Genomic DNA, 27760 nt, shown 5'->3' with positions numbered 1-27760 from the left:
CCCGCCTCAGCCTCCTAGAGTGCTAGGATTACAGGCATGAGCCACCACGCCTGACCCTTGGCTAATTTTTAAAATTTTACTTTTTATAGAGGTAGGGTCTCATTATTTGACCAGGCTGGTCTCAAACTCCTGGCCTGAAGACCCATTTTTTAATGCAATTATTTGTTTTTTTTGTTGTTGTTGAATTGTTTGAGTTCCTTGTAAATTCTGGATATTAATTCCCAGTTGGTTGCATAGTTTGCAAATATTTTCTCCCATTCTGCAGGTTTTCTGTTCATTATGCTGATTATTTTTTTTATTATTGTGCAGAAGCTTTTTAGTTTAAGTCCCATTTGTCTATTTTTGTTTTTGTTGCTTGTGCTTTTGAGGTCTTAGTCATGAATTCTTTGCCTAGACCAATGTCCAGAAGAGTTTTCCTAGGTTTTCTTTTAGTATTTTTAGAGTTTCAGGTCTTACATTTAAGTCTTTAGTCTATTATTGAAGACTTATCTTTATATTCTTAGACATTGAGTTGATTTTTATATATGGTGAGAGATAGGGGTCCAGTTTCATTCTTCTGCATATGGTAATCCAATTTTCACAGTGCCATTTATTGAAAAAGGTGTCCTTTCCCCAGTGTATGTTTTTGTCGACTTTGTCAAAGATCAATTGGCTACAGATATGTGCTTTATTTCTGGGTTCTCTGTTCTGCTCCATTGATCTATGTGTCTATTTTTATACCAGTACCATGCTGTTTTGGTTACTATAGCCTTGTAGTATAATTTGAAGTCAGGTAATGTGATGCTTCCAACTTTTCTCTTTTTGCTTAAGATTGAGGTATTTGTGCTCTTTTTTGGTTTCATATGAATTTTAGGATTGCTTTTTCTAATTCTATAAAAAATGACGTTTGTATATTGATAGGATTGTACTGAATCTATAGATTACTTTGAGCAGTATTGTCATTTTAACAACATTAATTCTTCTGATCCGTGAGCATGTGATATTTTTCCATTTGTTTATGTTATCTATAATTTATCTCATCAGTGTTTTACAGCTTTCCTGGTAGAGATCTTTTACCTCCTTGCTTAAATATATTCCTAGATATTGTAAATAATTGATTTGGTTCTCAGCTTAATCATTATAGGTATACAGAATTGCCACTGATTTTTGTACATTGATTTTGTTATCCTGAAACTTTACTGAATTCATTTATCAAATCTAAGAGTTTTTTGGCAGAGTCTGTAGAGATTTCTAGATATAAGATCATATCATCAATAAACAGAGATAATCTGACCTCCTCTTTTCCAGTTTGGATTCCTTTTATTTCTTACTAGGATTTCCAGCACTATGTTGAATAGGGGTGATGAAAATGAGCCTCTTTGTCTTGTTCCAGTTCGTAGAGGGAATGCTTTCAACTTTTCCCCATTCAGTATGAGGTTGACTGTGTGTTTGTTGTGTATGACCTTTATTATTTTGAAGTATGTTCCTTCTATGCCTAGTTTGTTGAGAGGTTTTATCATGAAAGGATTCTTAATTTTATCAAATGTCTTTTCTGTATGTATTGGGATGATCATATGGTTTTTGTCCTTAATTTTGTTTATGTGATGAATCACATTTATTGATTTGGTATGTTGAACCATCTTTGCGTCTCTGGAGTAAAACACACTTGATCATAATGTATTATCTTTTTGATGATGTACTGTTGAATTTGATTTGCTAGTATTTGGGTGAGGATTTTGTGTGTATATTCATTAGGGATATTGGTCTGTAGTTTCCCTTTTTTATTTTATCCTTGTCTGGTTTTGGTATCAGGGTGATATTGGCCTCAAAGAATGAGTTAGGGAGATTTCCCTCTTCTTTGATTTTTTAGAACAGTTTCAGGAGGACTGGTACCAGTTCTTTGTACATTTAGTAGAATTTGGCTATGAATCCATATGGTCCTGGGCTTTTGTTCTTGTTGTTGTTGGGAGATTTTTTATTACTGATTCAATTTCACTACTCATTATTGGTATGTCTGTTTAGGATTTCTATTTCTTCCTAGTTCAGTCTCAGGAGGTTATATTGTTTCTAGCAATTTATCCATTTCCTCTAGGTTTTCTAGTTTGTGAGCATATAGTTGTTCATAACAGTCTGTGATGATCTTTTGTATTTCTGTGGTATCAATTGTAATGTCTCCTTTTCAATTTCTGATTTTGTTTATTTGGATCTTCCTTCTTCTTTTCTTGGTTAGTCTAGTTAGTAGTTTATCAATTTTATTTATTTTTTCAAAGAACCAACTTTTTGTATTGTTGATCCTTTGTATTAGGTTTTTTTGATCTCAATTTCATTTAGTTCTGCTCTGATCTTTATTAGTTCTTCTCTCCTGCTATCTTTGGATTTGGTTGTCCTTGTTTTTCTAGTCCCTTGAGGTGCAACGTTGGGCTGTCAATTTGTGATGTTTCTATTTTTATTTTTTTATGTAGGCATTTAATGCTATAAATTCCTTCTTAGCACTTCTTTTTCTATATCCCACAGGTTTTGTTGTGTTTCTACTTTCATTCATTTCAGAAAAATTTTTAGTTTCCATCTTAATTTCATTGTTGACCCAAAGATCATTTAGGAGCACATTGTTTAATTAGCATGTATTTGTTTCTTTTTTTTACTTCAGAATATTATGGGGGCACAAACATTTTGGTTACATAAAATGCGTTAGCCTCGCCCAACCCAGGGCTACAAGCGTAGCCCTTCCCCCACACAGTGCGCTCCGCCTCCATTAATTGTGAGTTTACCCACCCCCAATAACCCCTCCCACCTGACTGGCATCCAGTGAATATTACTACCATGTGAGCACCTTATGTTGATCAGTTAGTACCAATTTGATGGTGAGTACATGTGGTGCTTATTTTTCCATTCTTGTAATAGCTCCCTTCAAAGGATGGGATCAAGCTCTATCCAGGATAATGTAAGAGGTGCTAGTTCACCATAGTTTTTTGTAGTTGAATAGTATTCCATGGTATACATATACTACATTTTATTAGTACGCTCTTGTATTGACGGGCACTTGGGTTATTTCCACATCTTTGCAATTGTGAATTATGCTGCCATAAACATTCGACTGCAGATGTCTTTATTATAGAATGTCTTTTTTTCTTTGGGTAGATGCCTAGTAGTGGGATTGCTGGATCAAATGGTACTTCTATTTTTAGCTCTTTGAGATATCTCCAAATTGCTTTCCACAGGGGTTGTACTAATTTGCAGTCCCACCAGCAGTGTAAGAGTGTTCCAATCTCTCTACATCCCCAACAGCATTTGTTGTTTTGGGACTTTTTGATAAAGGCCATTCTCACTGGAGTTAGGTGATATCTCATGTGGTTTCGATTTGCATTTCCCTGATAATTAGAAATGTTGAGTACTTTTTTATATGTTTCCTGGCCATTATTCTGTGATTGCTTTGGGGGTCTTCTTCATAAATTCTTTGCCTAGGCTGATGTCTATAAGAGTTTCCCCAATATTTTCTTCTAGAATTATTTTTTTTTTAGCTTTTTTTTTAATTTCAGCGTATTATGGGGCAACAGATGTTTAGGTTACATATATTGCCTATATATTGCCTTTGCCCCACCTGAGTCAGGGCTTCAAGTATGTCCATCCCCCACACGGTGCACACCACACCCGTTAGGTGTGCATCATATATCCATCCCCTCCTCCCTCCTCCCATCTGCCCGACACCCAATGAATGTTATTACTATATGTGCACTTAAGTGTTGATCAGTTAATACCAATTTGATGGTGTTTACATGTGGTGCTTATTTTTCCATTCTTGTGATACTTCACTTAGTAGAATGGGTTCCAGCTCTATCCAGAATAATACAAGAGGTGCTATATTACCATTGTTTTTTGTGGCTGAGTAGAACTCCATGGTATACATATACCACAATTCTTCTAGAATTCTTAAGGTTTCAATTCTTAGGTTTAAGTATGTTATCCATGATGAGTTCATTTTTCTGAGAAGTGAGAGGTAGGGATCCAGTTTCAGTCTTCTGCATGTGGTTATCCAGTTTCCCAGCACTATTTATTGAATAGAGATTCTTTTCCCCAGTGTATATTTTTGTCTGCTTTGTCAAAGATTAGATGACAATATGAGGATGGTTTTATATCTGGGTTCTAAGTCCTGTTTCAAAGGTCTGTATCTCTGTTCTTATGCCAGTAACATGCTCTTTTGGTTACTATAGCTTTGTAATAAAGCTTAAAGTCTGGTAGACTGATGCCTCCCAATTTGTCCTAAAATTTTGCTTAAGATTGCTTTGGCTATATGAGGTCTTCTCTGGTTCCATACAAAGTGTAGGATTATTTTTTCTAGATCTGTGAAGAATGATGATGGTATTTTGATAGGGATTGCATTAATTCCGTAGATCTCTTTAGGTAGCACGGACATTTTAACAATATTGATTCTGCCAATCCATGAGCATGGTAGGGTTTCGATCTGTTTGCATCTTCTATGATTTCTTTTCTCAGTGTTTCGTAGCTCTACCTACATAGGTCTCTCACCTTCATTAAATATATGCCTAAATATTTAATTGTCTTTGATGCTATTGTGAAAGATGTTGCATCTTTGATTTGATTTTTGGCTTGACTGTTATTGGTGTATATGAATGCCACTGATTTGTGAGCATTGATTTTGTATCCTGAGACTAATGAATTCATTTATCAATTCCAGGAATCCCTTGGTTGAATCCTTGGGATTTTCTGGATATAATATCATATTGTCAGCAAAGAGTGAGAGTTTGACCTCTTCTGCCTCCGTTTGGACACCCTAATTCCCCTCTCTTGTCTGATTGCTCTGTCAAGGACTTCCAGCACTATGTTGAAAAAAAGTGGAGATAGTCGGCAACCTTGTCTGGTTTCAGTTCTAAGCTGGAATGCTTTCAGTTTTTCCCCATTCAGTATGATATTGGCTGTGGGTTTGTCATATATGGCTTTAATAATTTTAAGGTATGTTCCATCTATGTCCATTTTGTTAAGAGTTTTTATCATAAAAGTGTGCTGGATTTTGTCAAATGCTTTTCTGTGTCTGTTGAGAGAATTGTATGGTCTTTGTTCTTGCTTTTATTTATGTGGTGAATTGCATTTATAGATTTGCATATGTTGAACCATCCTTGCATCTCTGGGATAATGCCCACCTGGTCATGATGAATTATTTTTTTGATGTGCTGTTGGATTCGGTTTGCTAAGATTTTGTTGAGGATTTTTGCATCTATAGTCATGAGGGATATTGGTCTGCAGTTTCCTTTTTTTGTTGTGTCCTTTCCTGGCTTTGGTATCAAGGCGATTTTGTCTTCATAGAATGAGTTGGGGAGGATACCATTCTTCTCAATGTTGTGGAATAATTTCCGCAGTGTAGATATGAGTTCTTTTTTGTAAGTTTGGTAAAATTCAGGTGTGAACCCATTTGGTCCGGGACTTTTATTTTTTTCGGAGATTTTTTATTGCTGCTTCAATTTCTATGCTCAATATTGGTCTGTTCAGGAATTCTATTTCTTCCTGATTGAGCATAGGAAGGTTGTGTGTTTCTAGGAATTTGTCCGTTACCTCCATCCATGTTTTGTAGCTTTGGGGCATATAGATTTCTATAGTATTCGAAGATGATGTTTTGTATTTTCACGATGTCTGTAGTGCCTCTCCTTTTTCATTTCTCCTTTCATTTCATTTCTCCTTTTTCATTTCATTGAGTTTATTAGAGTCCTTTCCTTTCTAGTTCTTGTCAGTCTAGCTAGAGGGCTGTCAATTTTATCTTTTTGAAAAACCAACTTTTGGTTTTATTTATATTCTTCATAGTTCCTTTGTTGACCTCTTCTGCCCCCATTTGGACACCCTTCATTCCCCTCTCTTGTCTGATTGCTCTGGCAAGGACTTCCTCGATTGCATTTAGTTCTGCTCTGATCTTAGTTATTTCTTTTTTTCTGCTAGGTTTCGGATTGATTTGCTTTTCCGTTTCCAGTTCCTTGAGATGGTTTATTAGATTATTAATTTGTGAAATTTCCGTCTTTTAGATGTGAGCATTTAATGCTAATAGTTTTCCTCTCAGGAATGCTTTTGCTGTACCCCACAGATTTTGATAACTTTTGTCCCGGTTTGTCATTTAGTTTGAAGAATCTTTTGATTTCTATCGGGATCTCCTCTTTGACCCAGTAGTCTTTCAGCAATAGATCGTTTAATTTCCATGACTTTGTGAAGTGGTGAGTGTTTCTGTTGGAATTGATCTCTAATTTTATACCACTGTGGAATGAGAAGATACATGGTATAATTTCTATATTTTTAAATTTGTTGAGATCTGCTTTGTGGCCTAAGATGAGATTGATTTTAGAGAAAGTTCCATGAGCTGATGAGAAGAATGATGTATATTCAGCTTTATTTGGGTGGAATGTTCTGTAGATGTCTGTTAGACCCGTTTGTTCTAGAGCTCTGTTTAAGTCCATTGTTTCTTTGCTTATTATCTGCTTAGAGGATCTGTCCTGTTCAGTCAGTGGGGTGTTAAAATCCTTAGCTACTATGGCATTACTATTTGTCATGTTATTTAGATCAAGCAGGGTTTGCTTTATGTATTTGCGTGCTCCGGTGTTGGGTGCATAAATATTAAGAATTGTTAAGTCTTCTTGCTGGATTTTTCCCTCCACCATTATATAGTGACCATATTTGTCTTTCTTTACTTTTGCTGTTTTAAAGTTTATGTTATCTGATATAAGAATAGCTACCCCAGCTTTCTTTTGGTTTTCATTTGCCTGGAAGTTTGTTTTCCAACCCTTGACTTTGAGACTGAAAGCATCTTTGTGGGTAAGATGCATTTCCTGGAGACAGTAGATACTTGGCTTGTGTTTTTTTCTCCACTCAGACAATCTATGTCTCTTCAGTGGACAATTCAAGCCATTTACATTTATTGAGAGAATTGATATTTGGGGTAGATTTCTGTTCATACTGTTGGATAAATTCTTACTGTTTTGTTTCAACTCTGCAGCCACTGTGGAATCAAGGTTCTGAACTTTAACTCTTGAGTGATTTTTACCTTGATAGGTGTCTATTGCACTGTTCAGCATATAATGCAGGTCTGAGTACTTCCTGCAGGGCAGGTCTGGTCTTCGCAAATTCCATCAGTGATTGCTTGTCTGGGAAAGTCTTCATTTCTCCCTCATAGAGGAAGCTTAGTTTGCCAGGTAAAGAATTCTAAGTTGGCCATTATTCTGTTTTAGAAGATTGAGGATGGGTGTCCAATTCCTTCTAGCTTGTAAGGTTTCAGTTGAGAAGTCAGCAGTTAGTCTGATAGGTTTTCCTTTGTAAGTTATCTGCTTTTTTGTCTTACTGCTCAAAGGATTGCCTCTTTCATATTTACTTTGGCCAGCCTAATAACTATGTGATATGGCGATTGCCTTTTCACATCGAGTCTCTGAGGAGTTCTGTGCTTCTTGTACCTGGATATCTAGATTTCTGGCCAGGTAGGTTTTCCTCCATTATTCTAAGAAATAGATTTTCCAGCCCTTGTGTATTTTCTTTTTCTCTCTGGGATGCGTATAATTCTTATGTTTGGTTTCTTTGCATAATCCCACATTTCTTGTATGTTTGATTCATATCTTTCTTCTGTGTTCTTTTTCTTTATCTGGTTTGTTTAGTACATAGGCATTATCTTCAAGCTCTGAGATTCTTTCCTCTGCATGATCCATCCTATTCCTAAGGCTTTCCACTGTGTTTTGTGATTCCTTGAATGCCTCTTTCATTTCCAGTATTTCTTTTGGGTTCTTTTGTAATATTTCAATTTCTTTAGAGAATTTTTCATTCATTTCCTGTTACTGTTCTTGTGGCTTCTTTGTGGTGTTGGGTTTCTATTTTCTCAATTCAATTCCACTGAGTTTCTTACAATCCATATTTGGAATTCTTCCTCTGACATTGAATCATTTCATTTAAGTTGGTATTCATTGTTGAGGATCTAATGATTTCTTTTGGGGTGACTTTTCTCTCTGATCTTTCATGTTTCCTGTGTTCTTTTGCAGATTCTTTCTCATCAGGGTATTTGGTTGAGAACTGGGGATGCTAGGACTGGTTCATGGTCCTATCTCCACGTCCCCAGGGGTTGTTCCTTGACAGTGCTGGGGAGAGGTGCACTGTCCTGTATTGCCTTAGGGGTATTTTTAGCAAGTTGGGTTACTTCTGACCTGTTGTTTTCACCTCTTGCTGATGGAGACTAATGAGTTTGGTCCCCCAGCTTAAGCTCCCAGCTTGTGGATCATACTTGTGAGTATGACTCCACTGCCCTCTAATAGCTTGAGATGGAAGGCACTGTGTTAAGCTGTGGGGTTACCCTCTCTGTCATTGATTGTAGTTTGCATGGAGGGACAAGTTATTGAGGTAATCTGATATCTCTGTGTTAGGCTGTTATCCCCCAGACGGGGTATACGAATGCCCCAATCTTGGGGAGGGGCCTTGCCACTCCTGAGCATTACTTGGACCCTGTTCTCCCTTATGGTGACGTTAAGGGCAAGACAGATTGTAGCTGGTGCCTGCAGGCCTGGGTGTGTGTGCTTCTACGGTTGCTTGATCTGCCCCTAGGGCGAGCCGCTAATATGTTATTCAGGGCCCTTTGAGGTAAGGCTGCTCCTGATGGGAGGGGTCAATTGGTGCACTTGTTGAAGTTTTTAGCAAGGTTTTTCCTTTCCTGTCCACAATCTTCAGTGCTGGCGGCTGTCCAGATGCAGAGAGCAAGCTCTGGAGTTAAGATCTTATTAGATGACCTAAGCTGGTCCGGTGGGCCCAATCAACAAGCTACTGACTATTTTTGAGTGCCAAAGCCCGGCAGATTCACACCAGTCACACAGAGAAAGTGGCTTCTCTTACTTCTCCCCACCTCCAGGTGCGGAGCCCATGGCGCCCAGCGTGAAAGTCTCCAGGCTGGGAGAGGGTGTTGCCTGAAACTGCTGGAAACTGCTGCATGCCGCAGCATCTCCGGGCTGCGGACCCCCACAGATGGCGGCTGCTCGCCCCTGGAGAACTAGCGTTTGCGGGGAGCACTCAAGATTAGTCTGCTGACACTGGCCTGGTGAGCCGAATCAACATGTCGCTGACTATTTTTCTGCACCAAAGTCGTGTAGATTCATTCGGCTTTTCTCACTTTTCCCCACCTCCTAGGGCTGAGCCTGCCACCCGCAGCCAAAGTCCCTGGGCTGGGGGAGGGGTGTTACCTGAAACTGCTGCATGCCACAGCGTCTCTTGGCCGTGGACCCCAAAAATGGCAGCCGCCTGCCCCTGGAGAGCTAGTGCTGGGGGCAACCACTCAGGAGTTGGCAGATCCTGGTCCAGCAGGCTGAATCAACACCACCAGCTGTCCCCTCTGCATCACAGTTCCACAGTCTCACGTCTGCCTAGCAGAATGTCCTGCTCTTTCTGTCCCACCCTGAGCCAGCCAAATCATCAGTGGTTTCCAGGGGCAGAGCCCCCTTTTCAGCATTCACCTCCTGTGCTCTGGTCCCACTGACCACCAGAGGTGAGGTGCCTGTCTCCAATCTCCCTCATGCAAGGTCATGGTTGTAGGAAGTAACCACTCAGACCAGTCCCTCCCCCGCCCAGTGTGGGGCCAGCACAGAGCACTGGAGAGTTCAAAATGTTTCCCACTATCGTCTCCTCTTCACAGAGCTTGTCATCCCGTTACCACAACTTTGCACCAACTTCAGGCATATCCCTGTCTGAGTGGGTGTGGAGGTCTGTGGAGGAGCCAGGCGTCCTCCTGTGGGTCAGATCACACTGCGCTGGCTGGCTGGGCGGGCACAGCCCTCCCGCGCTCTATTCCCTATTGTATATCTTGCACTCTCCAGTTTTTATGCTGGTATCTCCCTTTCACCCTTTTTTCCCCCTGCTGTGTGTCCCAAGCGGTTTCTCTGCAGATTCACAATGCTGTTCTTAGGGAGGAGTGATCCACTCGTGTGTAGCTGTCCAAGTTCTTCACCTCCTTCTCTGGGAGCAGTGAGCCAGGAGGTCACCACTAATTGCCATTTTCCCCCCCTTAATTACCATGTATTTGTATGGTTTCCGAAATTCCTCTTGATAATGATTTCTAGTTTTAACACTGTGGTCTGAGAAGATACTTGATATAATTTGTATTTTTGAAAATTGATTGACACTTGTTTTGTGGCCTAAACTTATGGTCTGTCTTGGAGAATGTTCCACATGCTAATAAGTTGAACTCCTAGCCTCAAGCAATCCTCCTGCCTCGGCATCTCAAAGTGCTGGAATTACAGGCGTGAGCCACTGCACCTGGCCATTGTGTTAATGAGAAGAATGTATATTCTGTAGTTGTTGGGTAGAATGTTCTATAGATGTCTGTTAGGTACATTTGGTTTAAAGTACAATTTAAGTCCAATGTTTCTTTGTTGGTTTTCTGTCTCAATGTTTTGTCTAATGGTGTAAGTTGTTGAAGCCCCTCACTATAGTTGTATTGCTGTCCATCTCTTTCCTTAGGTCTAGTAATATTTATTTTATGAATCTAGGTGCCTCAGTGCTGGGTGCATATATATTTAGGATTGTTATATATCCTTTTGCTGAATTGATCCCTTTATCATTATATAATTACCTTCTTTATCTTTTTTTTACTGTTTTTGATTTAAAGTCTGTTTTGTCTGATATAAATATAGCTATTTCTGCTTGCTTTTGGTTTGTGTTCGCATGGAATATCTTTTTCTACCCCTTTACTTTCAGTCTATATGTATCTTTATAGGTAAATCGAGTTCCGTACTCACCACAGTTAGACATATCTTTCTATCTATTCCGCCAATCTATATCTTTTAAGTGGAGCATTTAACCCACTTACATGCAAGGTTAATATTGATATGTGAGGTTTTGTTCCTGTCATATTGTTCATTATTATCTATTTGTTTTATAATTCTTTATTTTGTTTTTCTCTGTTTATCTCTGTGGTTTGTTGGAGTTCTGTTGTGTTGCCATTTGATTCCTTTCTCTTCCCCCTTTGTGTAATTATTTCACAAGACCTGTGAGTTTTATACTTTAGTGTGTTTTTATGATAGTGAATATTAACCTTTTGTTTTCATGTTTAGGACTCCTTTCAACATTTCTTATAAAGCTCGTCTAGTGGTGACAAATTCCCTCAGGGCTTGCTTGTCTGGGAAAGACTTTATTTCTCCTACATTTATGAAGCTTATTCTAGCTGGAGATAAAATTCTTGGTTGGTAGGGTTTTTTTTCTTTTAGTACTTTGAAATAGCCTCTCATTGTCTTCTGGCCTGTAAGGTTTCTGTTGAGAAGTCCACTTAGTCTGATGGGGTTTCCTTTATAGGTGACTAGATGCTATCCTCTTGCTGTGCATTGTATTTCTGTGAAAGCTAAGAGTGGCAGAATATGGTTGGCAAGAATGGGTATTGTGATTATAGGTTCATATGTCTGTTTCCCTCACAATATCCTGAAACCTGGAATGCAGGGTTTGTCTTTTTCATCTTTCCTTTTCTAGGTCAGCCAGTGTACCTGGAACATCGTATTAACACATGCTCAGTGAAAGAAATTTAGTATTTGGACTATTCTAGGGAAAGGATCAGCATGCATAGAAACCTGGAGATGGGAAACAATGAAATGCATTCAGAGACCTGCAAATAATTCAATGGGTTCCCAGGTGGGCCAGGAAGGAGACTTGCCCCTGGTATTCTAGAAGGCAAAAGTGGAACCAAAGCATAAGAGTGTGGGTCCCAGCCCCCAAACCACTTACTAATAGAAGCACATTTACTCATGTATTTTTTGTTCACATCATCACCCAAAGCATATTTTGCATAAAACATAGTACCCTTTTCTGACATGGGTCCTATGTCCTCAAGATATGGTTTATTAGTAAGCCTAAAGTGTCAGCAGCTGTTCTGACATATTTCTTCTCTTCTTTCCTGAATCTTGTTTCATTACTATTTAAAAAGCAAATGTCTTTCCAGCCTCCACTTCACCTCTTTGTAAGATCTTGGCAGTTTCAAGTATATGATGATCTGGAAATGGGATATTTCTGGCTTTCTTTCATTTTCAGTTTAGATTTTTCAGGCAGCTCTGATATTTCAAGTCATCCTGTGATCTCCCTTTTGGTATCACCATCTTGAAAAAAGTCACAAATTTATTCTCTACCAGTTGACTCACAGGTGTGAGATTAACTGTGGGAGCTATCAAGCGATTCACACACTTTTTTGTGGGAGTAGGAGAACAGGGACTCGCACTGTTGCCTGGGCTAGAGGGCAGAGGTGTGATCATAGATCACAGCAATCTCAAACTCCTGGGCTCAAGCGATCCTCCTGCCTCAACCTCTCAAGTACCTGGGACTACAGGTGTGTACCACCATGCCCAGATATTTAAAAAAAATTTTTTTGTATGGATGAGATCTTGCTCTGTTGCTCAGGCTTGTCCCGAACTCCTGGGCTGAAGGGATCCTCCTGTCTCAGCCTCCCAAAGTGCTGGGATTAAAGGCATAAGCCACCATGCCTGGCTGATTCACACACTTCTGTAAGCCGCTCTAATAAAGTCTGAGCAACTCAGGGGTCATTCTGTTTTATTATCTTTATCAATACTAATAGAATCTGCATTAATCTGACCTTGGCCACAGCTGAACTCTTAAATTATAGAATCTTAGTGTTGGAAGAATCTTTAGTACATATGCAATCCAACCTCATATCTCATGTAGAAATACCTTTTGTTCTACCATTTCTCCACATAGAAGGTCTCTTGACCAGTTGGGATATCTATGACAGGAAGCACATTATAACACAAAACCTTCCATTTTTTATTACAATGATTTTAATTTTTAGAGCATAACTTTATTGGACTGTAACTTCCTAAAATTTCAAATTTTGGTTATGTTCCAAATTTTAAAATTTTGGCTATATTTCAGCTATTTTAATCTATCCAAAATAAAATTAAACCTTCCCTTTTAACTATTGAATCTAACTCCATTTCTTTATACTCATTAGTATTGAGTTGAGAACTTCAGTTATCTTAGCATCTTTAAAAAAATTATTTGTATGTTTTGTTTTTGGAAATGGCTGATAGCTGCTTTCCCAAGCTGAAAGATCATCTTTTTGATCTTCAGATGGCTTAGTTTGAGGTTTATGATCCATAAACTTGGGTTTCTGTAGTACAGGAAAATGGTGACTTTAGGAGGATTGAAAATAAAGAGATGGCTAAAGAGGTCTGGAAAGAAAAATTTTCCAGGCTCTGGAGCAAATGAATAGCCTGTTTAGGGGGCATACAGAAAGCAATTTCTGGAACTCATGGAAAATAGAACATATTTTAGGCTCTAGGGTAAAAAAAAACTATCTTCAATAGTTGTAAAGTGATCCAATCTTTTTGAAAGAGGATCTGACAAGATGTATATAGATATTTACGATATGGTTACCTCTGTTTTTTAAATAGAAGTCTAACATACACCTGCAGTAAAGTGTGCACATTTTAAGGGCACAGCTTGATGGTTTTTAAAGTACACACCCATAAATCCATCATCTAGATAAAGATATAGAACAGTTCCAGCACCCAAAAAGGCTTCCTTGTCCTTCCTCCCATTTGATAATTCTCCCTCCAAAGGTAACCACTATTCTGACATCTATCACCATAGCTTAATATTACCAGTTCTTGAAATCATGCGTTGTATATTCTTTTGCATCTGTCTTCTTTCACTCAGTATTGTCTGAGATTTCTCTATGTTGTTGCAGGTAATCGTTGTTTACTCTTTCAGTGCAGTGTATTATTTCTTTGTAGGAATACACCAAAATTTACCCACTCTACAGTTGGTGGACATTTGGATTGTTTTCAGTTTTGGACTATTATGAATTGGTATATGGACATTTTTGACCATGTTTTTTAGGTGGATATCTGTACTCATATTTACCTTCTGACCAAACATTTTACCCCAAGAAAATTATCCCCAAAAATGAATAGGCAAAGGTCCAAAAATGCAAGCACACTGTAGCATTGTTTATAGTAGCGAAATATTAGAAAGCCTAAATACTCATGAGTAGGACATTAAGTAAATTGTGATATATCCATACAAAGAACCTATTATACTCATTAAATGAGTAAGGTAAATCTACATGGAAATTTGTCTGTGCTGTATTATTATTAAGTAAAACAAAGCAGGATTATAAAACATTGTATCTAGTATCATCACATTTATGTAAAAATATATACATATATTTTACTATTTTAAAAGTACATTTGCTACATGTATTAAACAGTAAATTGTTAAAAGTTTTTATCTCTAGGGGATGGTTAGATTAAGGAGAGACTCATTTTTAATTTGTAGTTAATTCTAGATAATAAATGTGTTACTTTTGAATAATTCAGAATTTTGAAGACATTTCTATTTTGAAGGAAAAGAAATGAAGAGGGTAACTTTTATGTGTTGAGAAATAAATAAAAGCAGGATTCTGAGATGCCAAAGGGAGGCTTCTGAAGGTCAGGGGGAAGTTTTCAAGAGCCCATGGGATGCAGAGTTTGAGGGGGAGGGGTGTCAGGGAGGACCTGGACCAAGAGGCCCTGCTGACTTGATTGCTGGGTATCCCCACTGAAGGCTCAATATCTTCCTAAGTCAACCTCGTAGAAATTTTTTGTTTGTTCATCTGTTTTTTATAATTTTTATTTACTTTAAAAAGCAAATGTCACACCTTAGAAGCAAGAGAATTTCTAGGTGCTTAACTCATTAAGACGTTTGCTAGTAGAATGAACTCTAGAACTAATTTCAGAAAGTCTTTTGAAATGTAACAGTTTAAGGAATATTTATTATTTCTTTATTTCATGCTAATTATAAAAAAAATCCAACTGTACAAAAAATTTAAAGTAAAAACTAAAAAGTTCTCCTCTCCTCCCATCTGACCATCAGTTCACTAGAGGGAAAAAAACTCTTAATAGTTGTAATTAATAGAGGGAAATTTTCCAGGCATTGGTTATGCAAATCCAAGCATACAGATATTTACCTAGTCTGTCAGTTGGCAGAGGTTTACTGAGTGTTTCTTACATTCTAGGCAGTGCCCTAGGAACTAGAGAGAGAGCAGTTTTCTGCCACTTCCTCATTATAGAGCTCTCACATGTGCCAAGTGCCATGTTAGTGGGGCAGATTCAGCCAAGGAGAGGCAGGTTCCATGTCTGCCATCACAGAGTTGTCATTCTAGAGGGAAGGCAGACATCAGACTAGAAACACAAACAAAAGCAAATCATACTGTGGCAACTGCTGGGAAGAAAGAAACAGGGTCCCGTGGAAGGGAATAGCAGAGGGTCCTAGTCCAGGCCTGTGGTCAAGAGACATCTCTGGAGGAGATGTGGAAGACCAGGAATTCCAGCAGAGGAAATAGCAAGCGTGCAGGCCCTGAAGAAGGAAAAGCTTGGCAGTGATGAAGGTCAGGGTGGCTGTGGTGTGGTGGGCAAGGTGGGCAGGGGTATGAGATGATATTGGTGAGGTTAGCAGGATTAGAACATGCCCAGCCTTGAGAGAGCTGGTAGAATTTAGACTTTATTCTAAGTATAATTAAGAGCCACTGAAGGCTTTAAGCAGGGAAGTGATATGATCAAATTTGTTTTTAAAAGATTCTCGTGACTTTTGTTTGCAGGATGCATTGGAATAGGACCAGAAAGGTAACGTGAAGACCAATTAAGAAGCCATTGCAGTGTCCACACAAAGATAATGTCTTTGGTTAAGATCGTAGAAATAGCACCATACCAAGATTTTTTTCCTGCAACTGGCATACAATGATGTTTAAAGTGCTAGAATTCCTGAGTTCAGGGAATATAGAGGCTGCCTTTTAGAGTTCCTGGGGAGCTCAACTTCCCAAAGGAATGAGCACACCAGTTCAGAGGGTAAATGTGCAGAGGCATTTATAGCAACATTGCTCATAAAGAAAAATGCTTGAAATCAAGAGAATTATCTACCAGTAGGGAGTCGTTGAATGAATTAAGATATTAATACATCTGCACCATAGATACTCTTATGTAACCATGAGAGTATCACCAGTTGACTTAGAGGGATTTCTACAAAGGACTGTTGAGTAAGAAAAGCAAGATGAAGAATATGTTTAAAATTTCATTTATAAAACAAACCCTTTATACATGTGTGCTTGTATATGATTATATGAGCCTGGGGGCAAAATGAAAGGCTTTATATTGAGTTATTAATATGGGCTCCTGTTGGGACTAGAAGTGGAAGAAAATAATCTAGAACAAAGAAAATTTATGAAAAGGACTAATATGCTCATACCTATTAATTTTTGTTAAATTAGACATATGTTATATATGTATAAGAATATTTTTTTAAAAAATGCAACTGTTAAGAAGCTGGCATTGGGTTTATGTTAGCTGAAATTGAAGTCTCAGGTCCGTTTGCAGCAGGAAGTTACTGGGTAGTGGGCATCTTCCCTCTTCTGAGTCAGTGAGCCCCCAACGGGGTCTCTGCTACCTCCTGTTTCTTTGCCACTAAAACTTTGTTTCTTTGTCTATTAGAATTACGTAAGATTGTTGCTTGGCTTGTTTGGGACTCACATTTCCTTTCTATGTTCAATTCTGGCTTAGCAGTTTTACAAAAAGCGAATTATAATCCCTAATCCAAACCATTCTAGCACAGGGACAACTTTTTGCTTCCCTCAAATAATCACAGTAAACTTTCTGACTCAGCCCAGTGCCTAGTGTAAAAAGTTCAGTGTTTGTTGAATGAACAAATGATGTGTTCCTATAACCTCGAAAATGATTTCTCCTAAAAACTGGCACCCTTTAGGGCAGGAGAGAGAAAAAGCACTAGAGCTGGGATTTGAATTGCCTCATATAACAAGCTCTGCTCAATTATTTTTCCCCTTTAAATCATACTTCATTAAAAGAGGCAGTGATAGGGTGGTATAAAGTATCATAAAAGTTTATGTGTGTATATTATTATAGATTGGGAAAAATGTGTATATTATTTTATATAATAAATGTGTATATTATTATAGATTGGGAAAAAATGGCTAGAAGACTATATCCCATATTTAAGAGCAGTTGTCACTAAGTAGTAGAATTTGGGGCCATTTTAATTAACTGCTTTCTTTTCTACTGATTTGTACTTTTGATTTTTTCCATAGTTCTCCTGTATAATAATAATGATTTTTTAAAACTTTTCATTTGTGTCTAGAATAGTGCCTAGCTCATAGTAGACCTATAATAAATATTTGTTGAATAGGTTGGGTTTTTATTAAGTAAGCAGTATATGTTTGTGGGGAGTTAGCTACACTCCCAGCAAAAAATTGGGTCCCTTAGGCAAGGGGTTGTCGCAAAGGATAAGAAAATAATAGAAAACAGAAAATAATAGAAATAAAAGAATACACAGAGACGAAGGTATAGTTTTATAGATTTATAAAGAAAAGCAGAGGTACTCAGGGGACCCTGCAATATCCTCGTAAATTGTGAGGCCCAGAATAAAGTTTCATATCGGTATTTATAGGTACAGAGATCGGTTGCCAGGGGTAACAGGTTTACATAATAACAGGTAGTTTGTTTTAGGTTAAAAGTCTTCCAAAAGCCTTCTATAGATCCCTTAATTAACTCTATCTACGTGAGCAAACAGTTACAAAATCTTTCAGAGACAAACTTCTAAGTTCTAAGATAAAGCTATCACTTAACAGAAGGGTTAAACAGAGATACAGTGGCTCCATATTTCTTTATCTAGTTATTGCAGATGGAGACAGGTAGTCAGGAGTCAAGCAGGAACTGTCCCTTGAGCTAATTGCTTTTAGTTGCAGGTGTCTGTCTCTTGGGCGGGCACTCTTTGATCAGCTCTCATCCCGTGGCTCCATACAAACCTGCTTTGTCATTTAAAGCAGGCAAAAACCACAGGTTTGAGGCTGCAGTGTCATCTTGGAAAGCAGCTGCTACTGACCTTTCAGATGCCCTCCTGAGACAAGGCAGATTTTGATATGCAAACTAACACGTTCACATATTCCTTCAGGGCAAAGCCCTGCAAAACCCCTGAGATCATTTCTGTCTCTAATATTATAGGGGGCATTTCAATAAAGCAATAATTCTATGGAATGGCATATGTTCATTATAGGAAATAAGCAAATAGTCTATGGCCATACCACCCTGAACGTGCCTAATCTTGTCTGATCTCATGAAGCTAAGCAGGGTTGGGCCTGGTTAGTAGTTGGATGGGAGAAAATAGGCAAACAGTAAGCACAAGGGGAAAAAAACTTACATTTTTGCCATTCAGAGATAACCGTTAATACCATTGTGTAAAAGTTTCCAGTTTTATTTATGTATTAAACATTCATATATAATACACAGTATTTTTCAATGGGATTTTTGTAATCCCTTCCTCTCTCTTCTCTTAACCGCTTTCTCCAACTTTCTTTCTCCCTGACTTTCCCATTACAAACGTAGAGAAAAGTAACTTTCAAGTGGCTTAGAAATGTGTGTCAGCAGCCAAGTGGCCCCTCTTCCAGGAAGGAAACAGCTCTGGGACCTGCAATATCACTTGGTGTGTTAATTTACTCTACAGAGGAACCTGTGCTAGGGATATGGCCTTAAGCCAAGCAAGTTGACATCCCTCTCTATTGGACACAACCTAAAACTCTGTAATTTTCTCTCGTAGGCATTTTCAGCTTTTTACTTTGTGATGAATTTTTTAAACTTGACATCAAAGGAACTCTCTCAGGAAAATGTGATTGAGATGATGGGAAATTTCTGCTCTAGGCCTTGGGAGGAGGTAAGTAACTAGAAACAGCAGCTATCACAATTGCCCTGTGCCCCCAACAGAGTGGAAGATTTAAATCTGCTCTTAAACTTGTGGCTAGTTTGACCAAGATCCAGCAAATGTGTTAGAAAAGCACAGATGGCAGACTCAGGAATGAATTCATCAGCATTCCTTGATAACTTGCCATATAGAGGCTTAAATAAGATCTGATTTTTCTCACCTAATACAAAGTCGGCTAGTAGACAGCTGCCGGCATGGGATCAGCAGCTCAGTTCTATCTCAGTCATTGCTGCTTCAGTTCTGTTGTTGTGCCTATTTCCTCATGGGCACAAGATGGTTGCTGTGGCTTCAAGCATCACAGCCATGTTCAAGGTCAGAAGGGCAGAACCAGATACATTTGTTCCTTTTATAGGAAAGCAAAAAGCTATCTCAGAAGTCCCTCAGCAATCTTCTCCTTATATCTCATTGGCCAAAGACTGACTGGGAAAGCAAGGTGCAGGATTTCATGATTGGCTTAGAGCCTTAGACCAATTGTGAGCTGCTGCCTGATGCTGGGCACAGTGTGGCTCACTCTCCTTCCTCAGCTCCTGAGGGGGCCATTCTGATTATAAAAGACAGATAGATTATCTAGGGGTGGCTCAAAACAGCAGCTGTTTTTAAGTTGACACAGTTGCAAAAGTGAATGGTAGTTTCATTCTTAAGAAATGTCATTAATTAAAAAAGGATGCTTGTCCTCATCTGCACTGACAGAGGGGGAAGAAAAGCTGTGCCTGGAGGTTTGGCATTCTCTCCAAGTATTCTCTCTGAGTTAGAATATGAAAGAAGTGTGGTCAAGGCCTTCAGCAAGAGCTGCTCAAATATTCCTCAGCACTTTAAGTTTACAAAACACTTTGGGGAGGTTTTGTGCAGCTGGTGGTGATCTGTGGAGGAAGATAAGCATCTTGGAGTAAAGGCAACTTGAGACCAGGCTGACATATGGCTGCTGAGGAAGTAGACTTAAGCTGCTCTTTGAAAAAAAATTAATTCTGGTTTAGAGTAAAAGTTCTGTCAGATTTCCTTTCTTTTCCACATCTAATTTTTTACATCATCAGATTGTTAGTCTGGGAACGTGTATATGCAGACCTGTGGGGTCTGCTCAGGTAAGCCACATGGGGAATTGCTCCGAGGCCCAGGAAGTAAGCTCAGAAAGGCCTGCATTTGGGAGAAATCCTGAAACATTTTTTTTGGTGGGGGAGGGGTGGATTGCAGGATGAGACCCACATCCTTACCCAGAGCCTAGAATGGTCAGTGGGGGTTATGACCCAGGGTTGATTTTCCCCAACTACATTGTCTATCCATGTGGGAAGCACTGTTTTGTCAAGTACACTGTTAAAAGGTGACTCTTTCTTCTTTTCCTCCTAACTTCACCATGAGGAAGGACTGCTACTCCAGTATGGCTGTGTTTGGGAATATTCCTTCTGAACACCTTTGGCAGAGAGAAAACTAACAATTGTTAAGCATATATTATATGCTGAAAGGTAGGCTAGATACTTTATACATGTCATATCATGCTGCCTGTTTCTGCTTTGGCAGGGGAAATAAAATGTAAACCACACCTACTAATGTTCAGTAGGATGCCCCAATTCATTGGGTCCCTGAGGTGGAGAGACTATAAAAGTGAGTGAAAGAGACACTCCATGGTTATCTTCTGGTAGGTTAATTACAGGGCTGGTAGAATCTTTCAACAATCAGAATACAGCCACTTCTTCCCTACTCTGAAAGTCTGGTCATCCAAGAGAACAATGCTGTGAGATTCGATGTGTACTAACAACTAGGTATTTCTCAGTATGCTCTAGATACTGACATTCAACCCCATTAATTTTTAGCCCTTCTAGGGAAATGCATCCCATTCTTGAAGATCTACCAATGCCCCTTTATGTGGGGGGAGTAAGCAGATATTGGTGAGGGACAGAGAACTTGGTACTGTTCCACTGCCCTGGGAATAGAAAAAAGAGAGGCGAGAGGAGGAGGTGAGAGAGAGAGGAGTGGAGCCCCTCCCCCCATTTGGAAAACACACAGTAATGAACTTGCAAACATTAGCATAATCAGTTCTGGATTGATAAACCAGATGGATGTCTTTGGCTTCTATATTGTTGGCTACTATCATAACCCCCAGGAGGTCAGATTTCATAGCTAATGTACAACCTTCCAGAAGGAGGGGAGGAATAGTAATATTGAAGAATTCAGGGAAATTAGGCCAAAATTGCATTTCTCTCAAGGGATAAGCCAGCCTTCAAGAACCTATGTGGGGGTGGGGGGGCAGGTAGTTTCAAATTGGGCCTAAGTGGATTACTGGAATTCCGTACCCCACAGGTGTTCTTTGACAGGCCCACCAAGACTATATCCAATGGGGGAGGAGGTCTTTCCACAGAGGAAAAGCAGAATGCAGTTACTGAAAGGAAGAGGTAGGGACCTGGACAGGCCTCGTCAACTGATGTCCACACCACAGTCTCAGGAGAATGTTACATATATAGAGAAGTTGATCAACAGGTATTTTCCAGAACTGTGTTGGAAAGAGTTCCAAGTTGGGTCATTCTAAGAGTTCTGTCAGAGCAGAGCAAGGCAGGCTAGGTATGGACTTATTCTTCCAGAAACTGGGGGAAGGCAGGAACCAAGTGAGAAACAGTCTCCAGCCAGCGGGTAGGGTTTACAGGATGGGAGAGAAATCTGGGAAAATGGGGTGGTTTAGGCAGCCAGAAGATACTACATATAAAACATCTGCTATAGTTCCTGATACATAATATATGCCTAACAACTGTTAGTTCTCTCTCTGCCCAGGATGTCCAGGAGGAAATGCCTATTTCAAGGGCTGAGGAGCAGGGAAGGGCTGCAGATGAACTCTGGCTGAACTAGAGATGCCCTGGCTTATTGGAACAGAGTAGGCTGTGGGCATCTGGGTTTATATCCACAACAGCTAGGACAGGTAAGGGCAAGGGGCGGCAGGTGGCTCTTAGTATCTTCAGTAGGGAGTAGGATGAGTAAACTCATGAAAGACTCAAGGGAGCAACCACTTTGCATGACCCAGATAAAAAAAATAGAGGTTAAGTAAAGACAAGATAGAAGGTGAGGTATTGGTACTTTTAGCAAAATGCTTCCTAAACTCTGCTCCAGATCTGTTTTCTCAAACTTTACTGTGCACATTAATCACCTGGGAATCATATTAAAAATGCAGATTCTGAGTTGGGAGTTCTGGGGTGAGGACTAACAAGCTCCCAAGAGATGCTGATGCTGCCAGTCCAGGGACTAAACTGAGCTGTAAGGCTTTTCAGGACACTATTGTCCTCACATGCTGACAGAGGCTCTGAGCCAAAGACTCTGGTCAAGAGCATATAGAAAACTCTGATTAAAGAAAGGTGAATGGATTTCTTTCATGTAGTATTTTTTACAGCTTTTAATATGCTAATGTGATTGTGAAACTCCAAGTGTAGGGGATGAAAGGGATTCTAAAACTTAGTGTTTCTGAACCTATTATTAGACCACAGGAACTACGTTTTCCCTAGAGGACCTGTTAGTATAGAATCCTGTGGAGGAAGAGCTTCCTTAAGAGACCCTAAACTGTAAACCGTGCACCCACTGAAGGAGAGCAGCACCACTCCAAAGCTTCCTGGGAGAGGCCAACCTTCAGGCCCATGTGAACTAAGGGCTTTCTCCTTTCTTCGTCAGGTCTAGTAGGGAAAAAGAGGGCCATGGGCCACTTGCTATACAAGTATGATATTTCCTTCACTTCACTTCTAGGTAAAGGCATCTTTTGTTGGAGTAAAGGAGAAATACCTGAGTGAATACTGCTTTTCTGGTACTTACATCCTCTCCCTCCTCCTGCAAGGCTATCATTTCACAGCCGATTCCTGGAAGCATATTCATTTCCTTGGCAAGGTAATTCGGGTAACTTTTGGGTCGGGGGTGGGGGGGAGGTTGGGTTTGGGTGTTAGTGATTGAAGCAGCTTTGGGCTTGAAAGAAGTGGGAGTCAACTTGATTTAAGTTTTGGCCTGATGTTCTGTTCTACCATTCCTCCTCTAACCAAGCTGGCACTCTGTGTCAAGCCCTCCTGGGTATGTTGACCGGCTGTGGGCATCCTCTTTAAGGAGAGCTACTTTCATTCTTAGTTGTACCTTCCTTCCCACATAACAGTGGCTAATTCCTTACAAAACAAAAAAGTGAAATATTAAAGTAACAGCATTTCAGTAGTCAACAGTAATTCTGTGTGCTGACTTCAACAACACTCTCAAAGGCCCCTTCCACAATCTGGGCAAGGATAATCATGGTTTCATCATCCTTTTTGGTTGTTACTTTAAGGTTGACCAATCTGAAAGCTCCATGTGAGGAAGGGGACTGAGTGGCTATAAACAATGGGACCATTGTTTAGAAGCCAGGCTTAGCGTCAGCCCTGAAGCAACCTCACTGCTGTGCTTTATCATAGCGCCACCTGCAGGAATAGAGACACATTTACATCAGTTTAGCAACTCATGCTTTATGAAAAATACTGAGCAGTGTTTTTCCACCTTTTTAAACCCATGCTCATTAATGGCAAAAACATTTACCCCCGTATTAAATATGGCGATTTCAGGCAAAACAAATGATTGAGGCAGAGGGCTGTAGCAGCCCTGAGGATACTAAGTTTCATTACACTCTTGTCAGTACTGCCTTTGCTAATTCAAACTCAAATCTTTTCCTTGTTTTCATATCCCAGACTTCCTTCCATTCCATCACAGTTTATTTTGTTTGAGGGATATGTCTATGTCAAATTCAGGAATGACACACAGGGAAGTCCTGAGATATTCTTTGAACTCCTCCAAAGCATGATCCAGCTTTTCTAAGCCCTAGGTGATCACTCCTCTAGCTCTGGATCCTTCTTTGACACAGGCAGTAGATAAGTTTCCATCCTCCAGAGGGGAGTGGATCTTTTACAGATTATTAATCCCCAGTATTGGTAAGGGTTTAGAGGAGAGGGAACTTCCACGTGATATTGGTTGGAGTGTAAATTGGCACAACTTTTTGAGAGACTGTTTTGATAATACGTGCTAAGAACCTTTAAAAATGTACACATCATGTTGTCTAATTACTCCATTTCTACAATTTATGATAACTGGATAAAGTGAGTAAAAGTGATGTATAAGGCAGTTCATGCCAGTGAGGATATAGAAATATCTTGAGACAGGATGATGTTCACAAGGTATTGTTAAGTGAATTATTCTACATACAATTTAATTCCATTTTTGGTAAGAAAAAACGTGCAGAGAGGACTGGAAGAATATGTCACAAAATGATAACAGCAGCAACTTCTGCATGGTGAAGTATGGATAGTTTTTATTTTCTTCTTTAGGTTTATCTGTACTTCCTAATTTTTCTACCATGACCATGCACAGCTGATACAATAAAAAAATTTCCAAAATTATTTATTATCCACAGACCACCTATTATTCCAATATGTTTTAAGGTAACTGGAAAATATTCCTAGGAAGATGGGAAGGTTAGAGCATGTTTTATCATTTAATAAGAATCCATTCTCATGCATATGCATAGTCTTCCAACTTCCATAAAGTGAGATTGACTTGCTGGGATTATTCCCTAATTTTTGCCTAGTTGAGAAGTCCTGGTTTTTCTGTGGATGAGTTTCCTGGGCCTCATGAAGATGTAAAAGCCCAGGAACAATCATTATTTCCTTATCCTTTTGTCTGCTTCCTATCACCCCTCACCAGTCCTTCTCCCCCCAAATTCACACAAACAAGACAAAAAGGAATGCAAAGCTCCAAAGGTCTACTTGAATTAAGTTCTTCTAGGCAGGAAAATTGGGCATTCACCAGATTCCTCTCTGAACTTTGGGAATATAGTAGTGAGGCTCCAAACTCTCTTTCTTAATCACTGGTTCCTACTCTCTATTTTCCCTAAAACCATCCTCCCAGTTTGGAATATAAAATTAATCCATTTAGAGAACTGAATGTGGTCTCTCCACCTATTGGGTGCTCAGTGTTATGGATGGGGTTGCATGAAAGCTACAGATTATCTCCTTGAACCACAAACAACAGATTTTCCCCACTGTTTGCAGATCCAGGGCAGCGACGCCGGCTGGACTTTGGGCTACATGCTGAACCTGACCAACATGATCCCAGCTGAGAAGCCTATGTCCTTACCTCTCCCCCACTCCACCTATGTCTTCCTCATGGTTCTCTTCTCCCTGATCCTTGTTGCAGTGGTCATCACAGGCTTGTTTATCTTTCATAAGCCTTCATTATTCTGGAAAGAAGCGGTATAGCAAGAACAGCTGGAATCTGCTGGCTGGAGTGAGAAAAAAAAACTTGCCCAGGGAGCAATTTCCTGCATGGTGATGTACAAGGTCATTCTTCCCTGCTTGCCAGGGCCAGTCTTGACCAGCATGAAGCTTCCTTGGCTTTTGCTGAAGTCTTTCTTTGGGAGGTATTCACCACCCTCTGCCACAAGGACTTCTGGTAGACAGTCTCTTTTGTGAGTCTTTCTTAGCTACCCCTTTCTCGTTTGTACTCTGTGCTTGTGTTGGTTGTGAAGACCTGCCACTTTTCATGATCTTTGCTTTATAAAAGAACAATATTGACTTTGCCTAGAAAAACTGAGTGTCCTGAGTCCTGTGCTGGGAAGTTGAGCTGGTTAAAAGAAGAATCTCAGGAACTGGTTCAATTTTCCTCTTTAACAATCTCTCTCTCCTGCTTCTCATTCATCAATAAAGCCATATAATGCCTTTGGAGAGGGAAGACACACATCCCATTTCCAGGCTGCCCTTTGGTTAAGAAAATTTTCTAGAGTGGGCAAATATGTGCTAAGGCCAAAGAGTTTTACAAGGGAATCTATGTACTCATGCAGTTAATATAATTATTAATATTAATTACATCCAAAACAGGGATGTGAATGAGTCACATACTCCTGGGTGATGCCAAAATACTATAGAGAGGAACACTCAGAGCAGAGATTTTTAAAAAGCAGATGTACATACAGGCATTCAAATATCAGGGCTTACTACATAGTAGACGTATACATGTCAGGAAGAAAAATATAGTTACAACTCAGGGTCAGGAAAATGCATCCTCCAACCCATCTTATGAAGTTTTGTTTTTATTATGGTAAAACATACTTAAATAAAACTCACCATTTTAGCATTCAATTCAGTACAAATCAATGACATTTAGTACCTTAACAATGTTTTGCAACCATCACCACTGTTTAGTTCCAGAACATTTTCATCATCAAGAAATTGTCTGGAGGTAAGACCATCCTGGTAGGCACAAAACACAAACCTTTCAGTTAACAACTGCACCTGCAGAGATGGCTCACTGAGTTTTAAAGCTGTGCCACGTCTCATTGTCACAGGGTTTAATTTAGTGAGAGGGTGGCATTAGTATGGAGTGGCATGCTTTTGCCCTTCATGGTGTTTACACATTAAAATGTGCCAGGAACCAAGTCTGCACCACCCTTGTCTCACACAGTATGGGCTTTATTTACTGATTCCATGGAATATTTTGTCGGAGAAGCAGCCTGGAAAGATGAAGAGACCCTGTATCCCTTTCCCTTAGGGATTGCTTCAAGAGTTACCTGTTGAGCAGGACTGAGTGGTGATGTATTATTCTGACCTTGTCCCAAGCTCTCCATCTCTGGATCTGGGGACTGACTGTTGAGCTTGTTAGGGAAAGAAAATCTCTCCCACAAACTAGAAGCCATATGTCTCTGTATCTCTTGAACAACCAAGCCATTTTTTACAACAGCCAGGTGAATATAAACTTTAAAAAGCTGTGCACAGGAATTTTTTATTTTCTTCTCTGCTACTCACATTTGAATTCTCTGGACATTGATTAGGAATCAGAAGCCAAATTGGGACATGTTCAAAGTCTCTTTCTAGTGGTAGTTGCCTATATTGTTATAGCTGCTATTGACTGAGCATTTGTGGTGTACCAGGCTCTGTGCTCAAGTGCATTGCATTCATTTTCTCATTTAATCCTCACAACAATCTGAAGAAGGTAGCTATTACCACCTCTACTTCATAGAAACAGGAACTGAATCTCAGAGAAGTTAAGTCACTTGCCTACATGGCTGAGCAAAAGCATGGCATGCACTTAATCATTATTTTCTTTCCTGAATATACGAGGCTGTCTCTTCATAACTTCCAAGCATGCACCTTAAACTCCACATGATCCACATGAATACAGGGTTCATGGGACATGGTAGAAAGGGAAGCAGACAGACGGCCTGTTCCTGATGGGCTTGTAATTTAATATTAACTCCAGAAAGGATGTCATGGTAACACAGATACTCTGTTCTTGTGCTTTCGATGGTAATGTGTGGCATATGATGCTAATCGGTGGTTCCCATACTCCTGGCTTCTTAATTATACTGCACGCTTACTGCCACAGTAGATCAGCATCAAATAAATAGTGGTTGATGAGATGATGGAAATAAAGATCAAATAAGTCGAGCCAATAACAGCCCCCTTCTTCCTTCTGTCTGCATATACAAAGCACTGTCATGCACATTATCTATTCTTATCTTGACAACAAACCATGAGGGTGTAAATATTATTTCCATTTTAGAAATCAGGGTCATACAAACTACTACATAGCAGAGATGATACCCAAACTCATGTCTTCTGTCTCAAGTATATTACTTTTTCTTTTCTAAACACTTCCCCTCAACAAGTTGGAATTATATAATAATTCACAAGTTTCCTTCAGAGAACACAAATATTTTCTTATTCCATGTCTGTTTTGTTGACTAGTTCCAAAATAAAAATCCTTTGGGTATCTGAGGAGCCAAACTCCACTTGTCAAAATCTCCAATTATGGAGACAGTTAGCAGGCACAACCTAATCTCAATTCTGCTGGAGATAGGGTTGGTTTTGAGGCAGATCCATGAATCTGCTTTGGGCCATTCTGGGTGGGGTAGGTGAAATAAGATGGGTCACTATCAACTAATTTTAATATTGAATTGGCCACTGGTTATAACTGATTACCATTCTTCCCTGGACTTTCACTCAGGACTTAAAACTTTGTTCTAGTAACTGTTCAAAGGATAAAGATAAGGTGGGAATTT

General features: G+C 39.5%; 1 protein-coding gene across 1 annotated transcript in view; it reads left to right on the top strand.

Moving 5' to 3' along the window:
• Positions 1 to 25414, top strand: part of ENTPD1 (ectonucleoside triphosphate diphosphohydrolase 1) — a 122535-nt gene extending 97121 nt beyond the window's left edge. Inside the window, exons 8-10 of the mRNA XM_012654462.1 lie at positions 18571 to 18684; positions 22447 to 22584; positions 24756 to 25414. Coding sequence (XP_012509916.1) covers positions 18571 to 18684; positions 22447 to 22584; positions 24756 to 24962 — 459 coding nt within the window. The 3' untranslated portion in view covers positions 24963 to 25414. The remainder of the gene's footprint in view (positions 1 to 18570; positions 18685 to 22446; positions 22585 to 24755) is intronic.
• Positions 25415 to 27760: the final 2346 nt, after the last annotated feature.

Source organism: Propithecus coquereli, unplaced genomic scaffold (assembly GCF_000956105.1).
Source record: "Propithecus coquereli isolate 6110/MARCELLA unplaced genomic scaffold, Pcoq_1.0 Scaffold440, whole genome shotgun sequence".
Lineage (NCBI taxonomy): Eukaryota > Metazoa > Chordata > Mammalia > Primates > Indriidae > Propithecus > Propithecus coquereli.
This window is presented reverse-complemented; position numbering and strand designations above follow the sequence as displayed.